This window comes from Callospermophilus lateralis, chromosome 10 (genome assembly GCF_048772815.1).
Source record: "Callospermophilus lateralis isolate mCalLat2 chromosome 10, mCalLat2.hap1, whole genome shotgun sequence".
Taxonomy (NCBI): Eukaryota; Metazoa; Chordata; class Mammalia; order Rodentia; family Sciuridae; genus Callospermophilus; species Callospermophilus lateralis.
In genome coordinates this window covers 93808213-93835545 of record NC_135314.1, presented here as the reverse complement: position 1 = coordinate 93835545, position 27333 = coordinate 93808213, and the positions used below count along the sequence as shown (strand labels likewise).

General features: G+C 37.5%; 1 protein-coding gene across 8 annotated transcripts in view; it reads right to left on the bottom strand.

Annotated features, from left to right (window-relative positions):
* Nucleotides 1-27333, bottom strand: part of Tnik (TRAF2 and NCK interacting kinase) — a 374517-nt gene that overhangs the window by 114213 nt on the left and 232971 nt on the right. For all 8 annotated transcript variants that reach the window (XM_076867736.2, XM_076867738.2, XM_076867743.2 and 5 more), the window contains exons 4-7: nucleotides 25694-25819; nucleotides 10003-10113; nucleotides 5614-5704; nucleotides 3731-3861 (exon numbers count right to left, since the gene is read on the bottom strand). In XM_076867736.2, coding sequence (XP_076723851.1) covers nucleotides 3731-3861; nucleotides 5614-5704; nucleotides 10003-10113; nucleotides 25694-25819 — 459 coding nt within the window. The remainder of the gene's footprint in view (nucleotides 1-3730; nucleotides 3862-5613; nucleotides 5705-10002; nucleotides 10114-25693; nucleotides 25820-27333) is intronic.

Below are 27333 nucleotides of genomic sequence, written 5' to 3'. Positions count from 1 at the left end.
CACGGCATGGGGTAGAGTATGTTGATGTTATGAGATAGTTCTATTCCTTACTCTACACTTACTTAGGCTATCTTGGGGTCTCTTCAGATCCAACACATATGCACCCCTTTGCCAAAATAGCTATGTAATATTCTACTGGACAGATGTTCTGGTCTCTGTTCAACCTGTTTCCCATTGATAGGCATTTGGCCACAGAGAACTTTCTTTAGTGGGTGGTTCTATTAAAAGTAATAAGTACACAGGACTATAAAATGCTTGGCAGATTCCATCCAACTGAAATAAAATTCAGAGTAAGTTTTAAAAATAACAGTTTAAACAGCCTAGGAATTTTGAGTAGTTTTATTAATTTCAAATCTTTTGAATGCTTATTATTAAATGGGAAAGCTTTCATTATTGCCCCGCATACTTATCAGGGAAATGAAACCTTTCCTTTCGCTTGAAGTGTTTTGACAGAATTTCTGAAAACAAGAAAGGCAGGGCCTCCAGGGGAAGCCAACACACCAGGCAAATGAAATTCTGGCACTCCTCCTGAGGAGACTCTATTGCAGAGAGTGACTTACTGAGCCCAGTAGATAACCCACAAAGCCAGGCTCCAATAAAAGCCATGAGCTCTCAGACTACTTTCCTACAGAGGCCCTCATAATGCTGAATGACTTCAGTTTTAAAAATCAAACAACAAACAAAAACTTGAAACAGTTTTTAAAGACATCTTAAGTCAAATAATAATCATTAATATCAATAATCAACAAAATCAAACTATCCTGTCCTGGCTTGCATTTTGCCTTTATTTTAAAGCAAGGGATCTCATGGCAGGAAATTTAGAAATATCCACTGGCCCTCAAGTCATCTTTTATTCTAAACATGTCATCTGGGCTGAAAACATCTATCCCGTGTGACAGCCCCTAGTGTTGACACCAGATGCTGAGCCTGGGAGACCCTGCTGGTCAATGCACCATCAAACACCCAGGACCAAATCCTTGAGCTCTGATGGGGTCTCAAATGAACTCCAGCCAGCAACCGCTGCCACAAATAGAGCCTGGCCAACCCCATGCACACAGTGGGTATTCACTAAGGCACATGGGGTGTTATTGTCAAGTTGTCCCTTGGTGACAGACCACATTCCTAAGAGAATCTGGACAGAAAAAAAAAAAAAGGGTAAGATATAGTGGCGATAAAGAAGGAAAGGAAGTTTGCTTTTTTTTTTTTTTTTTTTTTTTTAAAGATTAGCATCTTCTCTGGCCTATAGTGAAACTGTGAAGTGATTGAAATAAATCTTCAAAGAATCCCAAACCTTCATTTCTGCCCAATTTTCCTGATTCACCCTTTGGTCATGCACCTTCTTTTGTACCCGTGACAGGTGACCAGTGAAACCCACATTATTGCCATGAGTTTTTCTTCCTTTCAAACAGCCTGCACTCATGATGAGCCTGTACTCATGATGAGCCTGATAAACTAATAAGAAGAAGGTCTAAATGACTGATGGAGAGGAACCTGTTCTGTTGGGATTCTTTTTTTTTTTTTTTTTTTTTGTGGTGCTGGGGATTGAATCCAGGGCCTTGTGCATGAGCAGCAAGCACTCACTCTACCAGCTGAGCTATATCCTCGGCCCCATGATATGATTCTTTTAAAAATTGTTTTTAGTTGTTGATGGACTGTTATTAATTTATTTATATGCGATGCTGAGAATCGAAAACCAGTGCCTCGCACATGCTAGGCAAGTGCTCTACCACTGAGCTACAATCCCAGCCCTCAAGAAATAATTTTAATTCCATGCTTTGGCTTGGAAAGAAGAAAGGTCTTTTCTAGTTATGCCTCTCAAAAGAATCTATCAGAGGGATCTACTCAGTGCCACAGGAGAGAAGTCCCATATATAATGTATCTGTCATAATACAAAAAAGGTTAAGTTTGAGATAATTCCAAAAACACTGATTCCTCCTGGTATATGATCAAGTAATCTAAAATATCCATGGCCCATACTTAGAATAGTTAGCAATTGTAAAATATAATTAAAGTATGGAGAATTGCTCATGGCCAGTATGACATACATGTCTAGCCTGGGACATATACTTGGTGGTGGCTCCTCTGGAGAAATTTGCAAATGGAATTACTTAAACATGTTTATCATTAGCAGTTTAAATAAATGTCATTTATTTTGGCAGGAGATTAATTTTTAACTTGGCAGTTGTTTTCAGACAGATTGCTGTCAGGTTATGGCAGTGACTAACTTTAGAGGAAGGAGCATATTTACAGGAGATTAGGTTTCAGACCTTCAAGCTTGCATTTCCCCAAGGAGGCAAGTGATTTTGTCAATGCCCTGAAATAATGGATCCCAAGGTTTGCATCATTGTGGCCTGATTTCAATAATAATCCCACATGTGAAGAACTAAATGGTCTTTAAAACAGGACTTTGTCAAATATACTATTCATTTGGTAAACTGGAGGCTTACGCTGAAGTAAGTTATGGAGGAACAGAACTATCTTCAGAAAGTTGGGAGATCTGGGTTCAAGACCCAATGCAGAGAAGATCACTAACTGGGTAAACACTTGCAAAAGGCCAGACATTTTTGGAAGGACCGTGAACCTCTAAAACCAGGCAGTGCCACGTTTTGTCCACAGGGTGTCTCTCTACCTAGTGCTCAGCCTGAAAACCCACAGTTCCTACCTACACATCACTGCACCCAGTCCTATGGTATCTATTCTTAGCCAGGAAAAAACAATGTCAATGGATACTTGAGCTAGCAGTGGGGCAGCAACCCAAACTCATGTTTGGTGGTTGGCTTGTGGAACAGATAGAGGAAGGCTTCTTGGAGACCTCTATTTGAACATGGCTTTGAATTTATTGGAAAATCTCCAGCTTAAAATACAAAGTGATAAGCTGCAAATCAAATTTCTGAAGAGACCACCATAGAGTAGTGATCAACATCTCATTTGGTTCTCACAGAAAAGAGACCTGAATAATTAGACTCTGAGCAATGCAGAAATGAGGAAGTCTGATTATTCTTTTCAGAAAAAGATGACCTAAGATAACAAATGCATATCTTGGCTTCTTGTATTATTAAAAGCTATCAGAATATGTACTTGGGAGTGGAAGAGACAGGTAAAGAACGATCAGTGGGGACCAAATTATAGTTACCTAGAAGCAAAAAGTTATTTTGTGTTATCAGTGTACAGTGGGGTGACTAGAATGATAATGTACTGTACCTTTCAAAAGCTAGAAGAAAAGATTTTGAAATTTTTAAGCTTGAAGAAATGATTAAAGTTTGCGTAGAGAAATATATTTAACTTGATTTAAACAACAGGCAATGTATACATGTTTCAAAATATCACATGGTACCCTGTTAATATGTAAAATAATAAATTTAAAAATAAGAACTAATAAATGAACTGGCCAGAGAATATGTACTTTGCCAAAAATCTAGACAATAATCAAAATGGTAAAATAAGAACTAGTAAATGAACTGGACAAAGAAGAGAATATGTACTTTGCCAAAAATCTAGACAATAATCAAAATGGAAATCCAACCTATTTTCCAAGAAAAAGAATATAGAATATGATTCAAACTTTTAAAGAAAATTTTTTTAAATAGGCATGTGAGATGGATTCATTATAAAGATTCTCACTAAAATGTCCTTTTTTCCTCCAGTTCTCCCATTGGGTCACATAAATCCCAAATCTGAAAGCACAAGAGAATTCTTCCATTGATTTTAAAACACAAAGAAGAAGTCATACCTTGAAATCATATGTGGCATCTGGGTTTTCGTCGCAGGCAATGACTTCTGGTGCCATCCAGTAGGGGGTCCCAATGAAAGTGTTCCTCCTGCCCACTGTTCGGTCAAGCTGGGCACTGACTCCAAAGTCCACTAATAAAGAGAAAACAGCCAAATTACTGTTTATTCCACAATCTCAGGTTTAACATGGGAAAATGGATATGCGCTTTTTAACATGGCAAGATGTAAAAATGTACCATTTTAACCATTTTTCATCTGCGGTATTAAGTCCATTACCACTGTGCAACAATCACCACCAACACTTTTCAACTTCCCCGACTGTGCCTCTGATCCATTGAGCAAGAACTGCCCTACTGCCCTCTACCAAACCTTGGCAACCTCCCACTTTCTGTCTCTAAATTGACTGCTCAGATACATGGAATCATATAGTGTTTGTCCTTTGGTTTGGCTTATTTTACTCAGCATAATGTTCTCAGAGGTCACCTATGTTGTATCATGTACCAGAATCCCTTCCTTGGTAATACTGAATAACATTTCACTGTATGTATATATACCACATTTTGTTTGTCTTACTGAAATGGCTTCTACATTTTCCATACTGTGAACATAAATTTTTCAACTTCATGATAAATGCATGAAGTGTACAATGAAAAAACACCAAGTGTTATATTTGGTTACACCAAGACTCCATAATGACCAAAATCAGGTGTTCAATAAAAGGCAAGCGTGGTTGCCATAAAGGGTATACAAAAAAAGTGATTAAGGGCTGAGGGCTGGAGTCAGATGCCAAAGTTCGTATCCTGTTTCTGCCACTCACTAGTGTTGTGACCTAGGATGAGTGGATCAACCTCTTTGAGCTTGGACTTCCTAACTTATGAAATGAGGATGATGTCACCTACATACAGTGCTCTAATATTTACATGAGATCATCTAAGTGCCTTGTAAGGGACATGGCACTGCTATACTCTCAACAAGTAACTGTTAAACAGGGATGACCAAATCTTCCGACAGCTCATCTAGTCTGCACATATGTGACTGCTTAGCCTATAAAATGTATGCTTTGATTTTTTTAAAACGGACTATTCATGAGATGAAAGTTTAGCTCCAAATACAATAAGAGGAATTTACATATTTTTAACAAAAAGAGCAAATATTTAAATCTCAATGAAAATAAACAACTGTATGGACAGTCATCCTTTTCTAGATGATGAATCATGAATCCTACAGGATATTGGTCAGTTTACACTTTTACTCAAGCAGGCAAATGCACATGGGGGTTCTGCACCTCATCTAGAGAATCCCAGACCTGTGGTGCGGAAGGGCTCTAATACATATGCCCAAGAAAGTGATCCCCTACTGGCAACCGGCAAATGTAGGAGGGTAATTATTATGCACCTAAAGCAGACTACCAAGCACCCATTTTCTACAGGTGGCCTAGGTAATCATAAAATCAACATACATGTAACTTAAACATATTGTAACATAGCAGAATTTGCTTATTTTAAATATGTCTAACTATGAATATTTTCAATGAAAAATTGGGTCATCAGTGTTCTGTCATAACAGCAAACATATAAAAAAATGTGAGATGCAAGAGATGATTTTAAGGTCTATCACTTCTAATCTTTATTGAAAAAAAAATCCCCAATATTTCTACACATTGATTAAGCACAAGGTTCTTCTGTTCATCATATCATTTATAACTGATTCCTCAAAATGCTTTTAGAAAATGTCTTTGAAACAGACAAAACATTTTCTTTTCCATTTTTAGGGCAATGGCCCCCAAACCCATGAGTAACGAATATACATTAATTTAAAGAAAGAGCTGTTGAAATCATCTCATCAATTCTAGCAGTCCCTCAGCTCACAGGAATCTGTTCTCACCTAGTTTAACTTCCGCATTTTCAGTCAGCAAGACATTCTGCCCTTTAATATCTCGATGAATCACTTTATGCTGGTGCAGGTGACTCAGCCCCTGCAGGAATGAAAAGGTGAGAGAGGTAATAGCAGGATAAGCCAAGATGAAAACAACCTATTTTGAATGATTCTCCCCAAATTAAACTCACTCAGAGATACTTTCACAGAATGACATTCACATCTTTGACATACTCATAGTGTTGTTCTCAACAGTAGGCCATTGATCAATATAAATGGGTACTTATTGGTTATCTTTGCAATTCATGGCACTGTGTTAAACAAAATCCCTGCATATTGGATCTGACACTAGATACCACCAGAGCACACTCTGGATGGCATGGTTAGATTCCCACGCACAGGAGTTTCAGTTAACCAGGTACCATGAGAAGTGAGGGCTGCCTCGATGTGCTAATTTGCCTGAAACACATCAACACTCTTTGTACAGAAGACAACCCTGATTTAACTAAATCTTCATGTGGAGGGAGCAATATTTGAATTGAAAAGTTAAATTACCTTGAGTTTTACAATTTTATATATGAACACAATAAAATATTTCTAAGGGCAGCCAAGAACTTTCCCACTGGTTTTAGCCAATGTGGTTCACATTAAAAAAGAAAACCATCTCTATTCACTCAGTGGGCATTTTGTCACTGTCATTTTTAGGGTTGATTTTGGTGACTTTGTGCTCATTATATGAGACAATCATTCTGTGACATCCACACCTGATGATGTACCATATTTCCATGAATTACTCTGATTTTGGCTTTTTTTGCGCTGTGAGTTCTATAAGCTACAGATTTACTCTAAGGTAGTCACATATTTTTCAGATGAATTAGAATCTAAAAGAAGCTAAAATTAGAGCCTTGAAGGAAAGCCTGCTATATTCTACCATTATTAGTTCAAAGAACTGTGTATCCAAGTGTCTTTTATTATTTATGATTTTCTTCTTTTAATTGTTGGCCACAAACACAAAATAGAATAAAAGGTGTGTGGGCCCACACACTCAATATCTGAATTTCCTAGTTGAAGAAATGAGATTCAGCACTAGAGTACAGATGTCCAAGACATACTCACATGTACACTTAGGATACTAGTAAACATAAATCATGCAACAGGACAGTTTGAGGCACTGGTCTAGGTAAAAAACTACCTTTCTTATCTAGTCAGTTTGGCTCAAGGTGGGCATCAAACAGATTTAAATGCATAGTTTTTACAGTCTATGAACAACCATAAATCCTCAAGAGAAGGGCTGAGGATCCCCTCCCTCCTCTACCTTCTGAATGTTCAGAAGCAGACACCAAGAGCATACAAGTGAGCCAAAAAGCCTGTACTGAATGGGATCATACAATATAGGGAGGATCAGCTCTGATAATTCTTCTGATCACTTCCAGGTGATCAACCATTCCTACCAGGGAGTCACCTTATGTCAAATCCTAGTATCATTTGGGGTATTGGAAAGAAAAAGAAAAACCACTATTTTCACAAATTTTAAGACAAGGGATGGTACAAACTTTTTAAACAGAGACATGAGGTGGGAGGGAAAGGGAGAGAAAAGGGAAATTGCATGGAAATGGAAGGAGACCCTCATTGTTATACAAAATTACATATAAGAGGTTGTGAGGGGAAAGGGGAAAAAAACAAGGGAAAGAATTAAATTACAGTAGATGGGGTAGAGAGAGAAGATGGGAGGGGAGGGGAGGGGGGATAGTAGAGGATAGGAAAGGTAGCAGACTATAACAGGTACTAATATGGCATTATGTAAAAATGTGGATGTGTAACCGATGTGATTCTGCAATCTGTATTTGGGGTAAAAATGGGAGTTTATAACCCACTTGAATCGAATGTATGAAATATGATATATCAAGAGTTTTGTAATGTTTTGAATAACCAATAAAAAAAAATAGAACCCTGAAGATTGACCCTTGTACCCAGAAGTGCAAATGGGGAGAACCAGCCCTGGAAACCTTAGAAATCTCTGGTGACACAGGGTGATCTAGAAGATGAAGTAATCCACCATGGTTTCCTGGAGTGAGTTTAAGTCATGAATTCAAGTTAAGTTAATGGCACATCAAAACACAGAGACAAATGTCAGATGAGAAGATCAGCAATAGACAGGTTGTTTCTCCTCAAATTGTGTTTTGTGTTCTTTTTAAAGAAATCTTTACAAGAAAGAGTAGGGAGGGGAAGTATAGAAGTTCATTGGATCAGACAAAGGGGAATGAAGGGAAGGGAGAGGGATGGAAATAGGAAAGACAGTAGAATAACTGGACATAACTTTCCTATGCTCATGTACGAATACACAACCAGTATCACTCTGCATCATATTCAACCATAAGAAATGGGATCAATATTGTAATGGGTTGCACCCCATGTAACATGCATAATATGTGAAAAAATACATCCTACTATCATGTATATCTAAAAACAACAAATAAAAAAAATCTTTTTGCTACCTTAAGCTATAGGTACATTATTTTCTGTTTTCTTATAAGAACTTTAGTTTTTTACTTTTCACCTATTTTAAGTTTTTAAATATTGTATAAAGCAGATATCAATCTCATGTTTACATATGAGTCATCAACTTTTGCTCATAAGAGCATTTTTTTAATCCATAACAACATTAGTTTTTCCATAAACACGGTGTTCATGTGATGTAGGTCTGTTCAGAGACTTTTTTTCCCCTCCTCTTTTGGTAACAGGGATTGAACTGAGGGTTACTTAACCACTGAGCTACACCCCCAGAACTTTTTTATTTTTTACTTTGAGACAGAGTTTTGCTAAGTTGCTGAGGCTGACCTTGACCTTGTGATCCTCCTGCCTCAGCCTCCTGAGTTGCTGGGATTACAGGGGTGCACCATCATGCCTGGCTGTTCAAGGGGCTTTGAGTCTATTCATTTGGTCCCTGTCTAGTCTACGACAATACCACTCTGTCTTAGTTACTTACTAGTTTTTTAAAGAAATCCTGATAACTGGGGGCATAAGTCTTCTACCTTTGTTTTTCTTCTTTGTCTTAGTTACTTACTAGTTTTTTAAAGAAATCCTGATAACTGGGGGCATAAGTCTTCTACCTTTGTTTTTCTTCTTTAGGATTGCTTTGGTGGTTCTGGGTGACATTTCCATATAATTTCTAAAAGTCAGATCATCACTGTGCACAAATATACCTATAGGAATTTTGATTGGGAGTTCAAAAGAAATGGATCAAACTGAGGAGAAATGACATCTTTACCACATTGAGTCTCTGATCCGTTAAATGGCATACAACTCCAATTATTAAGGTCTTTATAAATCTCTCTCAGGAACTTTGTGTCGTTTTTAGAGTAGATGCCATTCACTTCTTTCTGTATATTTCTAGATATTTGACTTTTTATGCTATCGTCAATGCTATCATTTAAAAATTTTATTTCTCTTTGTATTTTGTTTAATTTGGTTTGCATTTAAGGCCCGGTCAGTATCTATTTACATCTTCCTTCCTTTTTAATGCTCATCCACTGATTCATCCATTTGCAGCATGTAATCTATCTCTCAAAGGCATATCTTGGACATGTAGTGAAAAACAATTTTAACTTTTGTTCCCTTAAATTAAGAAGACTGAGCTTATAAATAAATGATGATCATCAGGCGAATCTAGCAAGAATGCTCTGTAGACCTATAATCAACTCTGTATTAGCAGCAAGAGAAAAATTAAACTATTCTGAGTGAACTACAATGCGCCCAATTACCTTCTTCTCCCCAAACTGAGTGCAGTAAATATGACAGGATTGTCTTTACCTCCTGATAATGAGATTTGTGGATAAAACTGGTAGAACAAGCACAGTCTTGTCTAGCTCTTTTGATTACTTTAAGTAATTAGGCCTCAAAGAGTTTTTTAAAAGTAAAATTAGCTAAACTAGCTTCTATGTAAAGAAATCACTAAAATCACATAATCCTGAAACACTTTAAGTGCAGGGAAGCCATCACCATATTAATTATAATACAAATGGATTACCTCAAATGACCCATCTTAAAAACAACCCATTTCTTAAATCTATCTTTATACTACACTACCTTTATGATAAAAAAATATCAGATTTCTAATTAGATATATCATTGGAAGTGAATCCTTGGCTAAAGGAAATCACCTGATGTCAACCTCCAAATGACAGTGCATATGACCCATGAAAACGGTGCAGGCCCATCAGAGCAGAACTGAGTGCCCAACCACCATCACCACCAGCAGTTAGAGTAACCTTCAAGGAGGGAGGCGAGATGGCACACTTGTGAATCACACTAGAAGGCCACAGCACCACAGCACCCCCCAAAATACCCTGTTTTGCTTGATGACTTTGGGAAATAGGTTGGTCCCCATTTGTCACCTACCCGCAAGATCTCCCTGCAGATGTATGCGATCCATTCTTCTTTCAGTGTGTTACCTTTCGTGTTCTTGATCAGGTCAGTGACAGAGCCAGCGCCACAAAACTCCATCACCAACTGGCAAAGGAAGCAAAGGAGCCATTGTTATTGTTACACTTCACAGCGTCTACCAAGTCCGGTGAAGAAAGCAGATGGTACTCTAGTTGGCTGTTTGGGAATGCCAAACCTGCAAAGAAAATGTGAGGCTAAAACAGAAGTGCTTGTCTTAATGTCATACTACAGTGATAGAAAGATTGTTTTTAAAATTTTCAACCTATCAGTTGGAAATTGAGGAAAATATCCATATTCTAAATTGCTTTTTTTTTTTTTTTAAACTGGGGTCAGGTAGGTGGTTCAGAATCGGTTGAGATTATCTGTACTTTCTCCCCAGTACAAGAATGCATCTCTCCTACAAAAGCAGGACCATTCCCCTGTCTGAAGACCTATGGTTCTGCAGTTAGTGCCAAGTTAGGACAACAGAAGTGCACACTGTTTATGTTATTGGTTTGTAACTGGCACTGTAAGCTGTCAGAGTGGGGACGATCTGTTTTTAATTAACTTCGGTAAATGTTCCCAGGAGGTTGGACACATCAAATAAATTCAATAAACAATAAACTCTAATTTAGCACCTTTCATCCAAAAAGCTCCAAGCACTCTATAAATATAAACTCATTACAGCACTCAGCAACTTTATAAAATAGGCAGAAAATAAACATTGCCCTTATTTAACAGCAAAGTAGAGCCCAGAAGAGGAACAGGAGTCTACATGCTTTTACATCCATTTTCCAGGCTTAGAAAGGAAATATCCATTTCTATCTTTTTGCCTTCAAATGCATTTCTCAACAAAGTCATCTTCTTAGATATTTATATTGCTTTTGGTAATTATATAAAAAGAACTCAGAATAATTATTAATCAATCCCTGACTTGACAGTAGAGAAAGAACTAAAACAGACATATGGTAAAATCACATTGATGGTTTTGGCTTTGTGCAAATGTGTATGTCTGATATCAGCACTGTGTCACTAGGTCCTAAAAGATACCCACCAGGATGCAAAATCTGCAGGCAGGAATACCGTTTTCTTTTTGTCTGTATGCCTAATAGAAATTCAATAAAAAGTTACGAAATGAGTTCCACGAGTGAGTTTTCAATGTCTGTTTTGACTTGACTTATGATTTCAAAAAGTCTGGGTTCCTTATAAAACCCACCCATTTTCTCCTAAGGATGAGCAGAAGTTTCAAAGCTTACAAGAAGCTTTTACAGGGATATGCTACAACAGACTACATTCCAACCAGAATAAGTGGCAAATTTCCCATATGCAAGGGAAGCTATCAAAGACCAAAGATTCATGTCAAAAAGGACTCTAGTCACTGACTAGAACAATACTGGCAATGTCTAGAAACACATTAAATACGCTTAATTAAATGTGTTAATAAAGTAACCTCCCAAGAACAAAATTGGCAATATTAGAAGAAAATAACAAACCAACTTATTCTTTTGAGAAATAGTTAAAGTCGGGGGAGAGTTCTGGTTTATTCTTTCTTTTTCTTTAACCGTAAGATTTACTTTTAGTGACAGAAATGTATTCTTTCTTACACTAATTTTACCACTGGATAGCTAAATAATAAAACATGGAAAACTTCTATTCATGAAAGCAGATATCCCATTTAACAAATGATGAAGAAATAATAGAACTACAATGTCATTATTTGTACCTCCTAATGAACAGACTTCGGTAATGACTATCAGTTGTTGCTAACATAAACAAGTAAGAAATAACTAAGATTTGCTTCTTGATAGAAGAACAAAGCATCACCTAAGAGGTAGTGTTGCCAAAAAAAAAAACAACAACAAAAAAAACCCCCAAAACCTGAATCTGCTCGAGCCTCTAGTTCTTTCCACCCACAACTTACAGGAAATCAGCTACGTCTAGACTAGGAAACTTGTCTAGACAAATTGTTTCTTCACCAAATGAGTTGCAAAGGGAAAGAAAAGAGAGATGGAAGGGAAGCCTGTAGATATAAAATGGTTTTTAAAGTAAATTAACAAGGGGCTGGGCTGTCGCTCCGTGGCAGAGCACTTGCCTAGCATGCATGAGGTACTGGGTTTGATCCCTAGCATCACATAAACAAATAAATACATGCTGTCCATCTACAACTACAAAAATTTTTTTAATTTAAAAAATAAATCAACAAATTGCAATGGATACATCTTATTTGGACACTAAAACAGATACATAAATATAAAGAAATTACTAAATTTCTAAAAAAAAGCTAAAATATTTTTGAGACTCTTACAACTTTGCATACAGACTTAGATAGTTGATAATGCTAAGGAAATAAGATTAGCATTTTTAGAAGTGTGATAATGGTTCTGTGGTAAAAAATGTTCTTGTCTTTTAAAGAAATATGCAGACATACTTATGGATAAAAGTGTATCACAGTTTCTTCTACAAATGATGGTGGGACAACTCAACTGGATATCCACATGTAGAACAACGGTGTTTGACCTTTACCTCCCACCATATGCAAAAATGTTAACTCAAAAATAATCAAAGACCTAGATTTTTGTTTGTTTGTTTTTAGCATTAGAGACCTAAATGTAAGAGCTAAAACTATTAAACTTTTAAGAGAAAAAAAAAAAATTCTCAGGGACCTTTTTTCTTGAATCCTTTCAATGACTCTTCTGGAAACCTTTCAATGGATTCTTAGACATTGCAATAATTCACTAGTAACAAAAGAAAAAATATTGATTTTATCAAAATTATACACTATTGTGCATTAAAGGACACTTTATTAAGAAAGTGAAGGGATAACTGATAGAATATAAATATATATACAAATTGTTTACGTGACATGGGCCTAGTATCCAGAATATATAAAGAATATTTACAACTCAACAATGAGAAGACAAGAAATTCAATTTAATGGGCAAAAGACATCTCTCTAAAGAAGGATAACCAAAAATGGCTAATAATCACATGAAAAGCTGTTCAACATCATTGGTCATTAGGAAAATACACATAAAAACCATAGGGAAGTGTCACTTTATACCCATGAGGATGACTATAATTTTTAAAAATGTAGGGAAATCAGAATCTTCATCCATTGCTGAAGGCACTGTAACATGGTGCAGTCACCGTGGCCAACAGTTCATGAGACCCTCAATGAGATGAACACAGAATTGACATAGAGAACTCAGTAATTCTACTTCTAGATGTATACCCAAAACACTGAAAACAGATGTTTAAAAAAAAAAAAAAAAAACCTGAATAAGAATGTACAAAGTAGTGCATAGATAAAAGTTGGAAATAACCAAAGTATCCATCAACAGATGAACAAACAAAAAGTGGTATATCCATGTAATGGATGAAGTCTAGATAGAGGATACACATCATGGGTGAATCAAGAAAACATTATGCTAAGTGAAAGTGAAAGCAGCCAGAAAAAGAAAGAATATATATATATATATATATATATATATATATATATATATATATATATTCCATTTATATGAAATATCCAAAATATCCAAAATAGGCAAATCGATGAAGAGAGAAAGCAGATTAGTGGCTTCCGGGTACTGGGTGGGGAAAACAGGAGTGACTGATTAATGAATACAGTTTTCTTTTAGGATGATGGAAAATTCTGGAACCAAATAATAGTAATGGATTGTTCAACATTGTGAATATACTGAATGCCACTGAATTGTACACTTTAAAATGATTAGAATTTAGGTAAATATGGTATTATGTGTATTTTTTTCAGAATTTTTAAAGAAAATTATAAATATGTTTCAAATTAATCCTAGAAGAGGGGGAATTTGATGAATTTGTAGATAGAGTGGGATTAGCCACTGGTAGAAAAGTGTTCATCATACTGCTCTAGATATGTGATTTTTGGGGGGCTCCTCCATAAAACCAAGTTCAACAAAAACCATTATGTAGCTGACTACAATTCAATGCCAGCAGAACAGTCCAAAGAAACATCCTTGTGTAGAATGGAAAGAAATATTTTCTCAAGTGAACAAAACACTTGTGCCTTTTCTTTCAATCTCATTTTGAAAAACCAAGTGACCAGACCTCCCATGAATGCGTCCACTGCTCCGGGATCAGCTGGAGATACTGTCCTGGCACTGTGCTGCATTAGGCCACATAATTGTAGTTCCCAGGGAAAGCAGTGGAAGCCCAGTGACTCTAGTCTTTCAAAATTAGATTGGACAAAATACTTTCAAGTCTTCAGTAGGAAACAATTCTACTCTAGCCAGGCACTAATGTCAGTGATTTCTATAATTTGCTTCTCCTTTCAGCTCCAGCTGAAGGCTGCTGAATTCTTTTCATCTCACAGTGGAACAAAATGATTGTTAAATTATGTAATGGGTTTTTTTTTTTTTTTTTTTTTTTTTTTAAGAAAGAAAGAAACCAGCACTTGGTAGCAAGGGGTTCCTGCAGCCGCACAGCAATACTGATAATTACTGCCACCACACAGTGGGGAGGCCTCCCCACAAGCAACCTCATCACATTAATAAACACAGACAGGGCTCAACATGCCAAACCCAGCAGCAATAAGTCAATAACTTCACATCTCACAAGGAAGACATGATGGATCATTAATATTCTCCTCAAAGAAAGTTCTCAAAGAGTTTATGCTAGAACATAAATATCTGTTACCGTTTGCTGAGAATTTACCATGGGTCAAAGACTGGGTGAAATGATTTACCAGTCGTTACAAAACTGTTGTCTTTCTAGTCTCCTTCTCTTAATTCCTTTATTTATTTGGAAGTGGACATTGTTATGGTCTACAGCATTATGCATAGTATATAATCATTAATCAGCTAACACAGTTATAAAGCATACTGCTTTCTAAATTACCAGGTTTGAGACTTTGGGCAGGTTCCCTAACCACCCATCACCACTATGCTAAAATACAAAATAAAAGCATCAACTTTATATGTTTGATGTGAGCATTCCTTGAGTCTATTGATATAAAATTTCTCCATGGCCAGAAATCTCAAAATATATCTATTACTTTTCTTTTTCTTTTTTGGGCGGAGGAGAGGTACCAGGGATTCACCTCAGGGGCACTCGACTACTGAGTCACATCCCCAGCCCTGTTCTATATTTTATTCAGAGACAGGGTCTCACAAAGTTGCTCATTGCTTCACCCTTGCTGAGGCTGGCTTTGAACACAGACCCTCCTGTCTCAGCCTCCCAAGCCGCTGGGATTACAGGCGTGAGCATTTTTCCATTGTTTATTTGGTTTGCATTGTAAAAGGCAAGGAGGAGGAGTTTCTGACTTGGAGGGGGACATCAATAAGTCCCAAAGGCCCACGTCTGGGATTGGTGAAGAGTCAGAGTGAGAGATGCTGAAAGGGTATCAGGCACATATATTTCTAAAACTTCTATTAAGAAAAGAGTACCGGACACATGGCGTGGTTTTAAAAGTTTGTATCACAGCAAGAAGGCACAGTGGTACATACGAGGACAGTGGATCTTTCTGTTTGGAAGGTGGTAGTAATGCAAGTGGGGGAAGGAGAGATGAAAATCACTCTTCCATTTGAAACTCTCATTCAATACCAACTAAACAAATAATGGGTCAGAAACAAATAAACATGCATGCCACCGGAAGGAAAGAAGGAAGGTGAAGTTGAAGTTGGGAAAGAAACGTGCTCAGGCATGCTGGGCCTGGCCTGGATCATGTATTCTGAAAAGAGCTCAGTGCAGCACCATCAAAGGATCAGAAATGAGGATTTCTGCATGAGGTGGACATGAATAGTTATTCCTATATAAATAAAAAGAGACTAAGTTTTTGAAACAGAGTTTTGACATATTTCACCATTTGCATGGTCGATTGTTTCATATTTTTGTCAGCTGTCTCACATTTCTGACAAGTGTGAGATTTTTCTCTCAGAGGTTGGGAGGCACTTATTATGCCCTCCAGTGCGCTCCACCCCCAGGCTGACAATTGATGAAAGAGGCTCCAGCCTTAGTTGATCCCAGAGGAGTTTCAGAAGCACCAAAATAGCCCTGAACTCACCTCCTTCCCAAGACACAGACAAGGGCCTGTGGAACAGAATCACCAGATGAGGTCATTTAGAGCCTTCCTTTTCCAACCCCAGAAACCCCTGAAATATTTTAAAAAGATTAATTCTCAGAAGCTAGGGAGATTTCTGAGGTCCCTAAAGGATTTGCTCACTTTCTAGTTAATTGGTTTTTAGTTCCTGAAACAAGGCCCTAAGATAGTATTTTAAAATGGTGTGTACTAACCCAGAATATAGTGAAAGGAACCTCATTACCCTCCCTGGCCCCCCGTCCCGATGTCACTGGTCAGTCACCCACAGAATAAATAACTATTAACAGATAGCTCTCTTTAATAGTAAAAGGAGGGGTAGGAGCAAAAGGTAAGAAAGGGGAGCAGGCAGATGAAGGGCTTCCTAAAATGAACCAAGCAGGTGAAGAGACACCCTAAAAAAGGATGGGAAAGTATGTGGTGCACATCTGCAATCCGAGTGGCTCAGGAGACTAAGACAGGAGGATCACAAGTTCAAGGCCACCTCAGAAACTTAGTGAAACTGCTTCAAAATAAAAACTAAAAAGGGCTGGGGATGTGACTCAGTGGTTAAGCACCTCTTGGTTTAATCTCTGCTACAAAAAAAAAAAAAGAAAAGAAAAAAGGGTGGGAAAAAAATTTTCCAAGGATTCACAACTCTGCAAATGATCAGGGTACTGACCTTGAAAGTCCAGAAACCTCAGTGAGACACAAGATATTTTTTTAACATGTGTGGTTAGAATAGCCGTGGCTCTCATCTGCATGATTTATGAAGGTGTAAACCAAACCCACATTCTGTAACTTTGTTAGAGAAGAGCTGCTTCATTCACCAAAAGTAGTTTAAGTCTCACAATATAAAAAATATGTATATAGGAACATAAAACAAAAATAGGTTTGTCCACATATGAATACATTTATCGTTCAACTGACCAACTAAAGTAAAGTAAGACTGTTAAGCATTTCAAATTTGAAAAGCAACCTCAACAGCCTTTTGCAATCATTTTGAAATTAGCATGTATGGGAGGGGGCCTCTTTGGTTTCTGTATTTTATTTTTAGACTTGAAAAGAGAATGCTTGAAGTACCAATTCTAAGTTTTCCAAAGATAAGAAAGTGAGTCCCATGGTTGTGAAGTGTCTCAAACTTCGTCAATAAGTCTTCTGGACAATGAATAACTTCATACTTTGAGAATGACAAAGGCACTTTGAATATACTGAGCCTATTTTGTATTTTGAGCAACCAGAGCCTGTCCAAAGGGCACCCTCCCACTCATGCTCAATAGCTGCCCATGTTGAACAGACAGACAGCTCAGACTCAGCATGAAAATATTTAAGGAAGTGCTGGAGAAATTAGCTATGCTGGGACTTGAATTTCACAGTAGGCATGCCGTGATCTTCTGCAGAATTGTTGTTGGGAGGAGTAAATCATTAATGTCCATTATGTCCACAGGCCCAATTGTAGAAGCTAACCTTCAGGAAGTAAGAAATGGTACAATGCTGTATCTCAGAATGTTACAACCAAATAGAAGAAGTTGGGGTGAGAATCAAGGAGTAAGTTTTCAGACAAGTTAAAAATAGGAAAAGAGAAAGGCAAGGTGGCACATATCAACTGTAATCCCGGAGACTCAGGAGGTTGAGTTAGGTGGATCACAAGTTTAAAGCCAGCCCTAAGCAACTTATGAGACTCCAAGCAACTTAGTGAGACCCTGTCTCAAAATAAAAAAATAAAAAGGAGCGGGGGTGTAGCTTAGCAGTTGAGTGCCCTGCATTCATTCCCTAGTACTTCAAAAAAAGAAACAGAAAAGGAAAAGAGAAATACTAGCCTTGAAGCATTTGGGAATAAGCATTTTGGTAGTGAAGAATTTTGAGGCGTGCTCAGTGTAAATAGGAACATTGGCTGAAAATTAACCTAAAAAAGGATCTAGAAGTGTTACTTAGACCATTAGCAAAATAACTTGGGACATACGTGAAGTCCTTTTGCTAAGATGAAAAGCAGTTTAAACACATTCTAATGAAATTCTTTGCGGGTAGAAGAAGGAATTGGTTGTCTCATTATTGTCAAAGAATCATCCATTAATTTAGGTGTAGCATAAAATCTGTTGATATCTGGGCATCTTATGTTTTGTCTCTGTAGGTCACGCAACTTTGACACCTGGCAGATTGTTTATAATTATTCTTCCTACCATTTCAGGCACTCCTGTATTGACTAAATTCAACCTTTAGAAATCTTCTATTCACAAATGATGAGATTCAAACATTTCTCCAGATGAGTGACCTAGCTTCTACCTATGAAGGGAGTTCTTCACTCATAAAAGAGAAGATCACTGATTAAAAACATTTTTTTTAAAGGGAAAATCTCATTTCTGGTACATAGAACTAAGAGGAAATTTAATTAACTATTCAAAGGCTCTGCTACAGGTGGTTGAATTTTTAATAGTGTTACATGTAGCCCCTTACTTTTAAATTGTAAAACAATCAAAAATGAAGTAGGCGTGGTTTCTGCCAAGCCAAGATGCCACAGAAATTTAAATCTAAACTATGGCAGATTTCAGTTTGGGGGTTCTGGCCAATGGCAATGCAGATTCTAGAAAGGGTCTCTATTTGGGATGGAAATGAGTTCACATCTTAGTTCATCTCGGTGGCTTTTCTGGATGGTCTTACACAAGCCTGGGCAAGTACTGCAAGAGCGTGAGGTTGAGGATGAAGGGGAGACAAGAGACTGATGGGGCCTCTGGCACAAAGTGGAGTGGCATGTGTCCTGCTAGCAGCTGGCAGACTGTTCTAACATATTGCTGCTATTTAGGATTTCAGGACCAATATTTTTAGATCATTTGATTTTTTCAAACTTTTCAAGAAATCCAGACTTTTGTGTGAAACTGCTCGATTTTTCTAATGTTGGCATAATTAAAACACTATTACCTTCTGTGAACCAAATTAAACATATTTAGCCTCTGTGTGCCAGTTTGCCAACTCAGACCTAGTCCAACATCACCATTTTATCTATCTATCTATCTATCTATCTATCTATCTATCTATCTATCTATCTATCTATCTTTGGTACTGAGGATTGAACTCAGGGACCCTCCACCACTCACTGAGCCACATCCCCAACCCTATTTTGTATTTTATTTAAAGACAGGGTCTCACTGAGTTGCTTAGCACCTTTGCTTTAGTGCTGAGGCTGGCTTTGAACTTGTGATCCTCCTGCCTCAGCCTCCTGAGAAGCTGGAATTACAGGCGTGCACCACCATGCCTGGCTAACAAAAATCATTATTTTTATAAGGTAAAAACCAAATGCCAGAGACACTTGCCTCTGCCAAGGCTAGAAAACAGGTCTCTGGATTGCAGCTAACTGCTAGAACATTTCTCAAAAGCATACAATATAATTTCCTGACTCCTGTTCTGCAAGACTGCAGCATTACAATATAGTTAAAGGCATATTGAACCATTACACTGTAATAACCTGTGATATTTTGATCACTGTGTATTTAGGAAGCTAATTAGAAATGTATTTGCTTTTGTAAGACATTATGGCCTGTGATTGTTATGGTGGTATCAAAAGAGAAAGCAAAAGAAGGTAGATTTTGTGCTTTCATTTTAGAGAAATTAGTCCATTTAATTGATAGTACTCCTCACTCCTGCTATCTGATCGGCATATAGCAAAACAGGACAGCCGCCCTGCCCTGAGATCAGCAGAATGAGATGGTAATGTTGTGTGTCAGAGTTCGACTTGTTTCTCAGAGATCAGAATCTTTATTGAAAGAGCTCTCTTTTTTGATTTCCGGATCAGGCCCTGAGCAGTTGATAAAGGAGAATCACTTGGCCATTATCAGAAGTAGTTGTGTTTCTACAAAGAGCTGGTACTAAACAAGAGTTTATCTCCACAGTGAGACTGATAGAATTCACACAGATTATATTTCAATCAGACACCTGAAATAGCACATACATTGGCTGGAGAGATATTGCAAACTTCTGTCCCCCAGTCACAGCCAAAGAAATATCTGGGGAGTATTTTATGTAGACTGAACACAGGGAATAAATGTTAGAAAGCACTGGTCTTAGTGGCATAAACTATGTCTCTATATGATCCATAATAATATTTTTATATCAACATAATCCTAACAAAATACTAATAGTCCAAAGAGTCAACTAACTGTGACCTTTGCAATTATTTGTTAAAAGATTCTCAAAAGGTTTAATGTAATTCTCATAATGTATTTCTTAGACTACACAGCAGTCGTAGTAGTAATAGGTAACAGGTCCTACTACCCTTTTTGAATGGCAGGGAAACTGAGGAATAAAGATTAAAAGTGAAATTAAAACAAGTTTATTTATACAAAAAGCTTTAATTCCACTCAACACCAACCTTTGATTTCAAAACCATCTTTTATCACCAAAAGGAGAAAAATGTAGGGTTTAAGGGCTTGATTCTGACATCAGACAGCTGGGGTTAGCTACACACTGGCTCCATCATTGACAAGCTCTGGGCTTGGGAAAACTTCCTAACTTCTCTGAGCCTCACTTCTTCATTTGTAGAGTGGAGATAATAATCATGCATTTGTAAAGTGGCTTCAAAGATCTAATGAAATAATATGACAATGTTAGCAAACATAATCCTTGGCATATTGATAAGAAGGTGACAAATATTATGCACCACTGTCCTCAGTAACGGAAAACCCAAATTCCAGTGAGTTCTGAATTGTAATAATACATACTATTATACTCTGTAACCAAACTCCCATCAATTTTGTAATCTGATATTAATTTCCTATTATGTTTCTACACTGCCTTTGCTATTTCAAAATTACTCCTTAGTCTGTTATCACACAGAAGTGCAACCAGAAAAAAAAAAAAAAAGGACTTTCTTACTTCTATGAGGCTGTTCCTAGCTTTTATCTTATCTGTAGTGGTACAGAAACTACTGGACAATTGCTAGAAGAGGTGGTCAGAACAGCCCTGTGCATGAACATATTCACTTCCAGGCTCTTGGTTCCCAGCAACCAAAGCCATCTCCATGGGAAGAGCAATTGATCAAGGTGAGAACTGGCAAGTTGAGACTCCTGTTTTCAGGGTATAAGATCTCTCAGCCTCCCTTTAATCCCACACAGATGCAAATAGGCTCACTGCTTTTTCCAAAGATCAACATGAAAATGGACTGAAGATTTTGCTCATTGAAAAAAACAAATAAAACAACCTTCCATTGCCTTTCATAGAATTTCAGATCAAGCTAACCTGTCACATTTTAAGAGTCTGCATTCTGGACCTACATCATACATTAGTGAACTCTGAGGTCCTGTGAAATCAATTAATTTCACCAGGAACTAGAAAAAGAATGACAACTGAATTTCCTGCCAATTTAAAAATAAATCTCAAGATTAGGAAAATGGTGAAAATGAATGAGTTCCACCCTGCTTGATTACCCTTCTCCTTCCCTCAATCAACAACTTGCATATAAATATCTGTATCTATTATGGTTTAGATGTGGTATCCCTCAAAAGCTCAAAAGACAATGCTAAGAAGGTTTGGAAGAGAAATGATTGGGTTACAGATTTAGCCTAATGGGATTAACTAAGTGGTAACTGGAGATTGGTGGGGCGTGGCTATGAGGTATAAATTTGTATCTGGAGAGTGGATTCTCTTTCGTTCTGCTTTCTGATCACTATGTGCGCTGTTTCCCTTTGCTACTCTTCCACCATGATGTTCTACCTCACCTCGAGCCCTGAGGAACAGAGCCTGTTGTCTATGGATTGAGACCTCTAAAACCATAAGCCTCCAAATAAACTCTTCCTCCTCTACAATGTTTTGGCCGGGTCCATTAATCACAGCAGCGAAGAAAGCTGAATAAAACAATATCCAAGAAAATCAACTATCTTTCTTGGCCCAACTCACAAAAGGAATGGAATTAATGGTTAGAAGTGACTCATCTAGAAACAGCTCACTGCTTCAGATGATAAGTTGGAAGGTGGTCCCAAAGCAATCTTTTTTTTTTTTTTTTTTTTAAATTTGGAACTACAGTCCTGACCAAATGAAAATGCTTTCCACAGATAGCATAAAAATAGCTATCATTCTCTGTCTATTGACCATAATGCTGCAATGAACATGGGTGTACAGATGTCTCTTGGACATACTGATTTCATTTCTTTTGGATATAAACTAGAGTGGAACTGCTAGATGATCTGGCAGTTCTATTTCCAATGTTTTGAGGCACCCCATATACTGAGGGATGGCCAATATTTTGAGACATAATATTTCCATAAAGACCATACTAATTTTCATTCCCACCAGCAGCATACTTGGGTTCCCTTTTCTCCATATCCTTGCCAACAGGATGCAATTTTTGTTTGTCAGTTATACTTCAATAAAACCAGTGGTAGGGCAGGATAGGGACTGGGGCATACTTCAGTGGTAAAGCACTGCCTACCATGTATGTGGCCCTGGGTTCCTTCAAACCCCAGCACTGAAAAACACAAGAACAAGAACAACAACAAAAAACCCTCAAGATAGTGGTTTCCCTTGAGCTGTTTATTAGGAAGAAGCATAAGGAATCCTCCATGGTGCTGGCGATGAATTAGGGAAAAATAACTATCATTTTCTATGTGTCATCTACTACAACTCATGGCAATATGGGATCATGGCTAAACTGGTGGATTCTTTTTTTAAAAAAAAAATAGATACAGCATTTTATACTTTTATTTTATTTATTCATTTTTATGTGGTGCTGAGGATCAAACCCATGGCCTCACACATGCTGGGCAAGCATTCCACCACTGAGTCACAAACCCAGCCCCTAAACTGGTAGATTCTTGACAATATAGAAGTCCTTTGGGAAAACAAAGACATTTCAACTAATACCACCTCATTATGTCCTGTTGAACTTGCAGGCCTACCGGAACCTGTTCTTGAAAGCACCTGTAGCAGCAATATCACTTCCATGGAGAAATGCTTTTTTTTTTTTTTCAACATAATATTGCTCTGTACTTCCCAACTGCTGAGGAGGATGCAAAGGTGCAAGAGGCACAGTCCGTATTTCTCAGAGATCTGACTGTCATTACGAGGGGCGAGGACAGCCCAACAAGAAGCAAGAAAAAAAAAAAAAAAGAGCAGCAGGAAGTGGTTTAGATACCATATTCATGAGAAAGACCAGAAAAAAGTAGAGAAGAAAGAGACAATGTTTTAAAAATTAAATTAATGAACTTACTATCCAGGAGTAAATATTTTTCCAAACCATCAGTATTATTTCAGACATCTCAACTATGTCAATATGGTATTTTCCTTTTTCTTTTGTTTTTTTTAGAAAATTGTGAATAATCATCCATTTATAAATATAGATCTTCATCAATTAATTCCTTGCATCATGTCTCTTAAATGATTTCCTACTGGTTAACTTGTTCATTCAACTTTGTATGGTTGCCCCAATATTTATTTAGGATGCATTTTTGTAGGTGGAAATACTGGTTCAAAAGTAAACCACTTTCTTTTTAATGTTTTTAAATTGAGTTGGACACAGTACCTTTATTTTGTTTATTTATTTTTATGTAGTGCTGAGGATCAAACCCAGCGCCTCGCACATGCTAGGCCAGTGCTCTACCACTGAGCCACAACCCCAGTTCAAGCACATTCTTTAAAAACATCTCAATCTCCAAATATCTGCATGTCTGATTGCATACAAATGTGCATGTATGTGTTGTATCTGTGTGCATCTGTGTGTGCTCAGTTGCACTTTAGTTAAGTTGTACCAATATCCATATTCATAAGCAGTGTTTATATGTGTTCATTTAAAAATAACTGCAATGTACTAGGTAAAAAATGGTTATCAAACCTTCATTTCTATTACATTTATATTATTAGTAACAATAACATTTTAAAAACATATTTTTTGGTAACTGACATTTCTTACTTTTTTAGTTGTTGTCTTGTCCTTAACTCAATCTTTCTCTGAGTAGTTTCCTATTTTTTTCTTTTGATTTGTGAAAATTCTTAATCTCTGAAAGCTATTAAATTCTTTGCTCACTGTATCTGAAATAAATGTTTTTCCTAAATTAGTTATTTGGATTTTTATTTTTAGGTATTAGGAAATTTTTAAAAATGCTCATCATCAAATCCATCGAAATTTTTTGTTGTCATTGATCTCACTTTAGATATTTATTTTTATAAATTTATAAATTCATTTTCTCCTACTACTTTTACATTTTTAACCTTCACATCCATATCTTCTTACATTTAGAGACCATCATTAAAATCTAATGTAACCTTCTCAGAAATTACATAAAATATTTTATAAAAATCAGTGATTACATAAAACAAATGTGTTTATTCCAAAATGGTTTTTTTGTTTCTTTGTTTTATTTTAAATTTGGAGATGAATCTTACAGGGGAAAACAAAATGTCCCAGCAGCTCTTTTCACTTCCAAAGATGGAGTATTCAATCCCAAACGATGTGAAACTCTTGGTCTTCTCAGCTGCATGCAAATGCCATAGATAACTTCTATCCAAGTCTGAGCCCTTGAAGAATTATCCATGAAATAATCACCACTGGAGCCTCGGGGTTTAGCACAGGCATTTAGTAGGCACATGATAATTCAGTGAATTTTGTGTGTTAGGTTCATACCAAGACCTCTGGAAGATGAGCAAGACAGTCAGTGTGTAAAAGGGTATTTCAGAGTCACTAATCCAACAGCATCATGTGAGAAATTTAAGAGACAGGGAAGTAGATTAAGTAGAAGGCTGCGGCACAGTCTGGGCTTCCATCAAAAGTCCCCTACTAGAAGGGTGATTATAAAACTGTAAAGGGAAGGTCAAACCACGATGGCTTTTCAAGTCTGCTGAAGGGCTAAATGAATAACATTTCCTATGACGGAAACGAGGAAGGTGAGAAGAAGACGATATGGACCAGGCACAGCAGCAACAAGAAGTGGTGGTTCTGGTACCAAACCTGCTGAAATTCTTATTGGTGGGCCTGTCAATCAGAGCTCTCTTATAGACTCTCAAAGATCCAGGACTAGGGTACTTAGCTAAGCGGACTGGGGATGCAGGAAAGGAAACATTTGCAGAATCCCTACAGTAGGGTCAGACACTACTATGCTAGGTATTTTACTTATCAAATTGTAATTTATATTTCAGAATTATCCACATTTTAGTTGTAGAGAGGACAAAGAATTCTGTAGTTAGATCCAACCTCCCCCACTGCTAGCTACACAGACTTGAAACAGTTTATCCTCCCCATAAACTATAGTTTTATCATGTAAGAAATTAGAATACTATTTACCTCAATGAATTGAAATAAATCATATAATTCATAAATAGTAAATAGCATGGTACCAAAATATAATTAAATGCAATAAAGAACTATTGATTAGTGGTGGGTAAAAAAGAAACCCCAGAATTAACAACCATCTTTGGGGATGATCTCTATTAAGGGAAAGAGGATTTAAAGATATTGAAAAGATGAAGTGGTGTTCATGAAAATGGGAGAAAACCTCAAAAACACAATATTTTGGAAACCACGAGACTAACGGTTTCATATTTGAAGGTACTTAATCAAGTCTAGTAATGAGAATGGAGAAATGGGCCCCTTTGGCACTGAATGTTCTTCACATAATAAAAGAATCTACTTACCCAAAGTTGGTCATCCATGCCTGGAGGATTCTTTTTGATAAAAGCACCATAGTATGTAGCAATATTCCGGTGATGAGAATATTTCTTCAACATGTTAATTTCTTGCTTGATTTCTTCCTCTTCATCCTAGAACAGTAAAGAATCTGTCATGAAAATCCATGGTCTATAGTGTAATTCCAGCCTTCAAACCATGGATATCAACTAAACTATGGTAAGTTCCTTCTTACGTCTTTTCTTTCATGGCGATAAAAGAGCATAATTATTTTATCTGACTAAAATGAAAAAGTTTACAAAACCACACAACGGTGGCCCAAAGGGGTCTTCTTTTAGTCCAGCTAACAGGCATTGCATGTAATCAGCTGGGGATGAAAAAGAAACCTGACTTCTTCACCCGGAGGAGATGAAGGTGGTCAGGCTGTTAAGGCTGTTAGGCAGTCCACACTAGGCCTCTGGAACTAGGCCCAATGAGCTACTATCACCGGTCACATCCGCTATGGGAAAGGTTCAGAAAAGCGAAAGAGAAAAACACAGGCTCTCGGATTTAAATTTGGTTAGGTTCATTTTCTTTGAAGTCTGCCTTTATTGAAGTGCCTGAGTGAAGGTGATGAAAGTCAGAAGGGAAAAGGAGCAAAGTAAGTTCTCAGGATCTGAGCAAGTTCACAAAGCAGGAGTACCCACATCACCTTCAGGAAACTCAACATGAAAAGGAAAGGGGAGATGTGGTGGGGCCCAGGATGTAAAAGGAGACAACTCCCCTACAGAGTTAGTTTCCTGATATTCAAGTTTCATTCATTTTGAGTTTCAACTTGGAATCTACCAAAATTCCTGGTGGAGAGTGTGTGCTCTCTCCTAATTTTATTTTACGGATGGGTACACATCAGTTGGACTGAGAAGTAAGTGTTTTAATTTGGAGGTTGTTGTAAAAGACTTCTGTCTCCAGATAATTATTTTAGATGCCGTCGTAAAAGGGGACTATTCCTCCATGTAAGATGTTACAGTACCAGGATTGAAAGACCTGCCTGGTATGTCCCCTGTCTGCCCTGTTAGTCCCTCCCAGCTGCCTGGCCTCCTTCCAGTGTATCTGGGGCCTTCTGTAGTCTCCCACATGTGATGTCTTCTTTCCTTCTTCTTCCTCTTCTTTTCTACACACCATTCCTGACTGAGTAAGTTGACACCCAGAGATGTCCTCCTGATTCTATCAAGCAATGTCCAGTTCCCCGACTAAATGTTGTCACAGCCCAGTACTGTTCTTCATGCTGAGATGCAGCTCCCTGTGTCATAATCGCCCTGTTGCTTACTCTCTTCTCCATAGAAAGGCCTCTTCCACTTCAGATCTCAGTTCCAGAGTTCCTACTGGCCAAGCTGCCTGATCTAACAGTCTTGGTTCTAGCCACAGGAATTACCATGCATCTCCCTCGCAGTACCTATCAGAAGTGCCACTCCTACAAGTCTGCAGCAACCGTGTGCCCAGGAACCCTGCCTGTGTTTGTCTCTCTGTCCCATCTCAAGCACCCAGCAAAGTGCCTGTGAATAAAAGTGAATACAAGAAAGAAGACCTGCAAAGGGTCCAACACTTAGAGCAAGACTAGTGATGTTCAAAGGAACAAACAGGAATAGGAGGAGGACAGTGGCAGAATGCT